General features: G+C 38.4%; 1 protein-coding gene across 1 annotated transcript; it reads right to left on the reverse strand.

Moving 5' to 3' along the window:
• Positions 1–132: 132 nt before the first annotated feature.
• acsbg1 (acyl-CoA synthetase bubblegum family member 1) lies at positions 133–8,029 on the reverse strand. The gene is made up of 14 exons (XM_053515504.1): positions 7,944–8,029; positions 6,638–6,696; positions 6,245–6,516; positions 6,021–6,109; positions 5,824–5,944; positions 5,662–5,742; positions 5,434–5,583; positions 4,289–4,465; positions 4,006–4,175; positions 3,664–3,897; positions 1,070–1,287; positions 793–932; positions 426–672; positions 133–346 (listed from the first exon to the last, which is right to left on the reverse strand). The coding sequence occupies exons 1-14, from the start codon at positions 8,015–8,017 to the stop codon at positions 270–272; spliced, it is 2,109 nt and encodes a 702-aa protein (XP_053371479.1). The 5' UTR covers positions 8,018–8,029; the 3' UTR covers positions 133–269.
• Between the last annotated feature and the right edge of the window lie 1,149 nt (positions 8,030–9,178).

A 9,178-nucleotide genomic window follows, 5' to 3' on the forward strand; every position in this document is an offset into this window, starting at 1 on the left:
TTTCTCTTGTATATCTAACAAATATCCCCAGAATCCAAAAAGATAATATTTCATGAACAGGTTCAAGATGATGTTTTTAGATTCTGGGTGTCAGTAATGTAGATACTGTATGTGTCTGTATGTGACTTTTTTTTCCCTTTTAAAGCAAACCAAATTCATCTTTGATAAGCTTTGGTAATTAGCAGATGAAGTAACTGAATTGGGTGTGATCAGTGAGGTAGAATGCTCGTGACAATCCTGGTCTAGTCTGGTTAGCTGTAGTTCCTTTTTCATTCTCTGTAGAAATTTTCTATTTCATTGTGGTACATCTTCAAAACAAAAGATCGTCGTAGTTTCATCGTTGGGCCTAAAAATGACAAATTATTACATAAATGTGCTGCTGAATTTAACAAACAAGTTAATCCCAGCACAAGGGTGGTACTCACCTAACTCTCCTCCAAGGACTGAGAAGTCTTTCCCTAAAATCGTCCATTTCTGGATACGCTGGGCGTTTGAGTTGGCCTTAGCGTTGACTCGGTCAATGCCCTCCTGAACAATCTGGCTGACTAGTTGATTTTTCCCCCCAATTACATCGGAAACCTTTGTTGCCTCGATGCCGTGTTGTTGAAAGTATTCCACAGTATCGGAAGTAAGGTCATCGGTGGGTTCCATGCTTTCAGCATTGGTGAAACACTGTTTTGGGGAAAATAAATCATTGAAATCTTTAATTATTAGTTTTAATTAGATGATCCAGTTTTTCTGAGGTGGGATAGACTAATGTACAAATAATTAAGATTTACAATTCAGTTGTACCTTAATTGTAAGCAGCATTGAGAGAAACTTCCTCTTGTCACCAATCAGAATGGCATTACTGATTATAGGCAGCTCCTTTTTTACAGCATCCTCTATAGGAACTGGTGGGACATTCTCTCCACCGGCAGTTATGATTAACTCTAAACAGAAATGAGTGTTCAACATGAACTGCAGCAACTGCATGAAGTAAAATCTTGGAAATATACAAAGTATACAAGTAAAAGTATGCATTTAAATAGTTAAGTGTGCCTTTAGATGTAGATAATGGTGTACTTGCCCTTTATCCGTCCAGTAATATAAAGGAAACCATCTTCATCTGTTTTGCCCAAATCTCCAGAATGCAGCCAGCCATCCTCATCCAAGGTTTCTTTGGTTTTATCCTCCATGTTGAGATAGCCCATAAAGATAGTCCGACCCCAAAGGCACACCTCTCCGACACCATCAGTATCAATGTTCAAAAGTTTATATCTGCAGCCAGGAACCACTTTGCCACAACTATAAGATAAAAGTAAAATATATATTTTATCAGGTCTAGTCAAATTAAAAGAAGAGGAGGATGGTGTGTTCGTAGGCGAAAAGAGTAGAGAGAGAAAAGAGTAAGGGCAAGAGTTAAGGAGTGAAAGTAGGGACTTTGGGAATGTTGGGACTATTAGGAAAGGCAAGCGAGTTGGTTGACATGATGCAGAGAAGGAATGTGGATATACTGTGTGTCCAGGAAACCAGATAGAATGGTAGGAAGGCAAAAAACTTAAGAGCAGGGTTCAAGTTGTTTTACCATGGTGTGGATACAAAAATAAATAGAGTATGAGTTATCCTTCTGGAAGCGAAAAGTGTATCAGATGGAGTGATGAGTCTGAAGCTGGAAACTAAAGGTTTGATATGCAATGTTGTTAATGGTGGCCCCACAGGTATGGTGTGTGTTAGAAGTAAAGTGAAATTCTACTTAGGAGAAGGAGAAATTCTGAAGTGAGTTAAATGAAGTGATGCAGAGCATCTGGAGGTGAGCGAGTGGAGATTGGTGCAGATTTTAATGGATTTTTAACGTTGTGGAAGAGAACAGAGGTGATAAGAATGTGATGGGCTGGTTTGGTCTTCAGGACAGGAACGCGGAAGGGTGGACTTTGCAAAGAGAATGGAAATGGCAGAAGTGAATAATTTCTTTTAGAAGAGGCAGGAACATAGGGTGACATATAAGAGCGAAGGCAGAAACACTCAGGTGGACTACATTGTGTCAAAGAGAACAGTGACTGCAAAGTATTGCTAGGGGAGAGTGTAGCCAGACAACACAGGATGATGGTGTGGCTAAGAAGAAATTGTACACGTTGAAGACTGGAGAGAGTAGACAGGAGTACAAGAAGATGCAGCATTAGGTGATGGTAAAGGTGACATACAACAAACAAAGAGCATTAAAGGGCTTGTACAGTATGCTAGGTTGGGCAGTAAGGAGGTAGAAGTGTATCTGTACAGATTAGTGAGGGAAAGAGATAGTGATGGAAAGGATGCGCAGCAGGTTAGAGTGATTAAAGATACATATGTATGGATGAAAATGTAGGTGCCAGGAACGTAATAGGAAAATGGAAGGAGTACTTTAAAAAAGTTGATGAAAGAGAATAAAAAGTAGAAGAGGTGACTGTTGTGGAGCAGGAAGTAGCAAAAATCAGCAAGTAAGTGAGGTGAGGAGGGCGTTGAAGCAGAGGAAGAGTTGAAAGGAAGTTGGTCCCGATGATATACCTTGGAGGTATGGAAGTGCTTAGGAGAGATGGTAGTGGAGTTCATGACTAGTCTGTTTAAAAAGCTCTTGGAGAGTGAGAGGAACCCAGAAGAATGGAGGAGAAGTGTATTGGTGTTGATCTTTAAGAAAAGGGGGAATGTGCAGAGCTGTGGCAACTATAGAGGAAAAAAGCTCATAAACCATACAATAAAGTTTTGGGAATGAGTAGTGGAAGCTAGGTTAAGGGCAGAGGTGACTCTTGACTAGAAAGAGTACAACGGATGCAGTATTTGCTTTAAGAATGATGATGAAAAAGTATAAGGAGTTGCATCGTGTCTTTGTAGATTTGGGGAAAGCGTATGACAGGGTGCCAAGAGAGGAGCTGTGGTGTTGTATGAGGAAGTCTCGACTGGCAGAGAAGTATGTTAGAGTGGTGCAAGACATGTATGAGAGCTGTAAGACTCTGGTGATATGTGCTATAGATATGACAGAAGAATTCACGGTGGAGCTGGGTCAGGGATCTGAGCCCCTTCTTGTTTGCTCTGGTGATGGAGACGGGAAGGTACGCTCTGGAAAGCAGAGGAATGAAGGTTAGCCGCAGCAAGACAGAATACATGTGTGTGAATGAGACCCAAGAGGGACCCAAGTGGAACGGTGAGGCTACAGGGAGCAGAGGTAAAGACAATGCAGGCTTTTAAATACTTAGGGTCAACGGTCCACAGCAACGGAGAGTGTGGGAAGGAGGTGAAGAGGCGGGTACAGGCAGGTTGGAACGGGTGGAGAAAAGTGTCATGTGTGTAAGAAAAGACAGATGGCGGACTTGGAGAAAACAGGGATGAGGTTCTTTTAGAAAGTGACGAGGATGGATAGGATCAAGAATGAGTTCATCAGATGGATTATGAATATATCAGTGGAAGGATGCTGAGGTTGGAACTGCCAGGCAGGAGATCTAGAGAGAGACCAAAGAGAAGATTTATGGATGCAGTGAGAGAATACATGAAGTTAGTTGGTGTGAGAGAAGAGGATGCAGAGGATAGGGTTAGATGGAAGTGGATGATTTATTGTGGTGACCCCTGAAAGGGAACAGCCGAAAGACAAACATGAAAAAAAATCAAATTCTGTTACCTATACTGGAAGGGTTTTTCTGTAATACAACTCACCTTAACCGCTTGTAAACGTTTGGACCAGACATAAAATGAGGCCCGCTGCTTTCACTCATGCCATAAGCCTCATTTAACCTAATGTTGAGGCCAAGGAAGAACTGGACTGTATCGTTTCCGAGTGGAGCTGCACCAGAGAAAAACTTTTCACAACAAGAGAAGCCCAGCTCGGCACGAAGTTTTTCAAGGACCAGCGTATCTGCTAGGGTAAAAAGAATTGATCTCTCCTCATCCCTGTAATAAAAATATTTGCAGGAAACAAAAATCATTTATTTAAATTATAATACAGCCATCTGGATGTATAAGTTCACACTACATTCGTCCAATCATCTCATTATAAACCTTTGGTTAGCCTCCAAACTAACAGACATGGCCCAGGTCAGCAGTTTCTTTTTTATGTATCCACAATGTGAGAAAGCCTCCTTTATTTTCTCCATTATTTTTTCCCAAACACGAGGTACTCCCATATGGGATGAAGGGTTGACCTCTTTCAAAGTCTCGATCAAGCTGCCCTTGAATAGAAACACATCATATAAATAGGAAGCACACTTAATTTCTAAGCTAATGTTACTAAGTAGTGTGTGCTATTTTAATAATATACATAATACATTCTGTCTTTATGCACCTTCAAAGCATCAGGCTGTGCGAAAGAGACCAACTCCCCCCACTGAATTCCTGTCCACAGGTCATAGATCTGAGCAGCAATATGGCTGAGGGGGAGGTAGCTCACTATTGATTCCTGTTTTATCTCAGCTGGCTGCATGTCTCCAGCCCTGCTGACATGGCGAGATGTCCAGGTGATCTACCAAAGTCCAACGTACAAAAGCTTGTTACTCTAAAAGTACATATTGTACATAAGAAAGATTACATTAAGGCCTTGATATATTAAGTAAATATATCAAGTGTAAACTTTATATCCTCATGGTACACTAATTTAAGGCAGATGAGGAAAAATACCATAGCATGTCCATTTAGTTTGTTTGCCTTAGGGGATTTTTTTATCTATAAGTGCAAAGTGCAAAAGAGTGGTATATATGTAAATAAAATAATGTGCTCAGACATTGTGATTTAGCACAACCTGGCACCGAAGGTCAGGTATAAAACTTGCAATTCAACTTTTGAAGCATTTATACTGATTTCTGTCATTTAAAGGCAAAATTAAATATCTCTAGTATCTCAAAATAATGTAAATTTTCTTAGAATGATGATGTACTACAGTAAATTTAGTTCTACATATTTTGGTCTCTGATGCCTGTCAGTATTTATTCAGCATTTATACTTATGACACTAAACATGTCCTTCTCAACACGTTAAAAATGTTAGAAAGCAGCCAGTAATATATTCCTGTATAGTAAATCAGGGTTAATGTATTATACTAAAAATTTGTAATTTAATTTACAAAAATTGGTCTATTAATGCATGAAAATTAGGGCAAGGTTTTGCAGGCACATTAATTTAATTCTTTAACTAATGGCACAAGCAGCGTTTAGTAAACACAACATAACTTAGCCAAGAGTTCTGAATGTACAGAAAATTTTTAATCCACTTTATTATCTATGGTGTCAACAATTCCACCAGCTTTGTAGCTGCAAGTGGATGCAACTGGATACATAGTTTACTTCGGTGCTAGACAAAGGATAATGAATAACTGTTATAATAATAAAGTAATAATAATTATCAAATACAAAGAAAGCACATGCCATCCATAACATTAATACATCGCTTTGCTTACTCTTTTGAGTGAAGCCTAAGTAATTAATGTACACCTACATTGTCATGACTGAGCATCACTCCTTTTGGCATGCCTGTGGTTCCTGATGTGTAGATAAGCACACAGCATTGGTTGGCTTTCTGACTACTGATAATGCCATCAAGGGTTTTGTCTGGAATCTCCAGACCCAGGCTCATGAACTCCTCCCACTGGTCAAAAACATACTCATAAAATTTTTCAGGTATGATCACCACATCCATATAAAAATGTTTTATTCCTTAACTTACTGAATACAGGTTGGGCAGTTTCTCCACCAAAGCTCCAGAATATTGCACAATGGCTTTCAAATATGGCAGTTTATCTTTAATCTGTGAACATAATTTGTCATTAGTATAAAAGGCTTATATGTATGGGCTTACAATGTGTAAATGAAAGTATAATCACATTACCTGCAAAATTTTATCCAGTTGCTTTTGATTTTCCACTACAATAATATTTGCTCTTGAGTCACTTGCCACATAATGACAGGCTTCAGGAGAATTTGTGGTATAGATCCCTGTCATAATACCCCTGATAAAATTACAATCAATCAATTAATCAACCAATGGCTATGAAATCACTTTTTAAGAGTGGGTATGTCTCTCACCCTGCAAAGACAGCTCCTATGGCAGAAATAAACCACTCTGGTGAATTAAATCCCAAAATGGCAACACTATGGAAACGTTCCAGCCCCAACTAAACAATGCATGAAATAATCATCAGTATTATCAGCTGGAATCAAAATTCTAATTTACCTTAAACAGTCAATGACTTCCATAATATGCATGCAGTTGACAAAATGTGCAATTAAAATATTATTATACAGATCACCTTCAGAAAGCTCTTAGCAGCCATCCGGCAGCACTGGTAGTATTCAGAGAATGTAATCTTTTCCCATTTGCCATTTCTTTTAGTTGCCAGGGCAAACAAACTGCCATATTTCTGAACTGAGGTGATAAACATCTGATGGACTGTGATTGGCTCCTGTGGACAGTTGTCATCTATTCTCAGTCGCACAGATCCACTTGCCTCTGTGGTCCAAAGGCACTGGGCTGGAGCAAGAGTGTCCCCTGCTAAAACCTCTTCCACACAAATATTCTGTGCTAAAATAGGGCACAAATAACTATTTCTTAAATAAATAAATAGAAATCAATATACATGTACTCTTATGAAACTAAAGTGAACATGTAATATAACGCAGTATGGCTACACAGCATGGCTCACCTGCTTCTTCTCCATTTTTTATGCAGTCTATCATGACTCCTAGAGATGATTGCTCTGAGCTAAAAAAACAGAGAGAATACTAAGTGCTGTGAGTGGTAGTAGTGTGTTGCAGTGCATTGGCCATCACATGGCTTTGACTCAGCATTGTAAACTCACACAATGTCAGGCTTTATTTATCGAGTGCCAAAGTCCCTACATCTTTGTTAGGTTGCAGAGCACAATATGACATATTTTACCTTACTTTTTTCGTGTGGGTTAAAATAGCTTTTCACATAAAAAAAAACATTAAACAGCTTCTAGTTTATTTTAGTTATTGAATTTATATAGTTATAAGAATTTTAGTTATTGTTTAAATGAAATATCACAATGAAAAAAGGGTGATCGCTGTGATTTTGATTCCTGCAAGGTCGTTAAAGGTGTCAGATAGGCAGATTTAAGTATTTTAGAAACTAATAATCTCTTAAGAATTGCATATACACACACCTTCTACGGAGGTTGTACAGAATTGTACAAAACATACAGTATATACAGTATGTGAGCAGAGGGCCTGAAGGCCAAAAAACCTTGCTGATAAGAGAGATCAGCAGAGTATGACCAGACTAGTCTGCAGTGCAAGAAGTCTAGGGTAAATAAGCACTCGTTATAATTGCTATGAGTAGAAATACATCTCAGAACAAGCAAATCATCAAGCCTTAAGGTAAATGGGTTACACCGGTAGTTTTTTGTTTTATTGAATTCAAATCTGGTTTTGCATGATTTTATGCACTGCCCCGCTGCCACATGATTGGCTGATTAGATAACTGCAAGTATGTGTACACATGCAGGTGTTTCTAATAAAGTGTTTAGTAGGTGAATGTAACGGTCACAGGGTTCAGAGACAATACTGTAGTTCCAAGAAGAAAAATTCTGTAGTGTCTTTTATAGGACACCCATGTAGGATCTCTGTTATCAGGAGACAACCTGCACTTAGTATGTGTCAAAAACAAGGAAACATAATCTATCTAGTTTTATACAAATATCTAGACAAATAGAAAAACAAATGACACTTTAGCATTCAGAAATTTCCTCACAATTCTAAACAACTAAATAGTGCCATATATGTTGTAGCTCAACAGTCCCTCAACTTTTGCATTCAACAACTTTTTAATCTTTTCCTTTGATGCAGTAATGCAAGTGTTTGTTTAATATTAAATAATACAATGACATTTATTTCTACTTTTCTCTTGCATTTACTTACTCAATTTCTTAAATTGTTACCACAGCGGTGTTATCAAAGAATATTTCAAACAACATTGTGTAGCATTACCTGTGCTGTTTCTCCTTGACACTATGTTGATCTTTGGTGCAGGATGACCGTTGAGAAAATCCACTGCTGATCATATTGGCTGCGGTGCTGGTATGTGCTGCTCATGTGCCGTCCTTTTCATGGCATGATGAGGAAATGATGGCCCTCCTCCTCCCCCACTCAACCCCCCTTCGTGAGAGCGTGTCAGTGTGACACTAGTGAACAGTCACAATTTCCCAGTTTTCAGGGAAAAAAAGACTTATTGACAAAAATGCTGATTCATGATGCCCAACAGATGACGTGCATATGCTGCGTTCCAGCATTTACATAATTCTACAGTTTATAATTATATTCTCCGAATCTGATGCTTAGTTTAAGAAGATTGTTTACAAAAAAAGCCCTTCATTTTGTGGAAGGTTGCTGTGTGCATGTTAATAAGTAGTCCACTTGTATAATCTGATCTCTAGTTCTTTAGAGTTAGATACTGGTTGATACTAGAAATGTGCAGTTTCTAGTAAAATTTCAAATAAGTAAGGGAAAATCACTTTGTTTTGAATTATATTTTATTTATTATGTTGATATTTTCTGCATATCTTCCAGTCTTAACCTTTTACTTCAGTTACAGTCAATTATGTTATAAAGTGAAGCACCGTCAAAAGGTAACTGGAACATATATATATATATATATATATATATATATATATATATATATATATATATATATATAAAAACTCAGCAAAAAAAGAAACATCCCTTCTTCCGGACTCTGTATTTCAACAATAATGTTGTAAAAATTCAAATAACTTTACAGATCTTCATTGTAAAGGGTTCAAACAATGTTTTCCATGCATGTTTAATTAACCATAATCAATTAATCAACATGCACCTGTGAAATGGTCGTTAAGACCTTAACAGTATACAGAAAGTAGGCATTTAAGGTCACAGTTCTAAAAACGCAGGACACTAAAGAGACTTGTCTACCGACTGTGAAAAACACCCAAAGAAAGATGCCCAGGGTCCCTGCTCATCTGCGTGAACGTGCATTAGGCATGCTGTAGGGAGGCATGAGGACTGCTGATGTGGCTAGGGCAATAAATTGCCCCAATTGAGCAATTGCCACAACAGCTGATCATCCATTGCTCAATATGTCACAATACATGGCCCCGTTCATGCTTTCCTTAATACAGTGCAGTCGTCCTGTCCCCTGTGCAGAAAAACACCCGCAGAGCATGATGCTTCCAGCCCCATGCTTCACT

Source organism: Clarias gariepinus, chromosome 2, assembly GCF_024256425.1.
Source record: "Clarias gariepinus isolate MV-2021 ecotype Netherlands chromosome 2, CGAR_prim_01v2, whole genome shotgun sequence".
NCBI lineage: Eukaryota > Metazoa > Chordata > Actinopteri > Siluriformes > Clariidae > Clarias > Clarias gariepinus.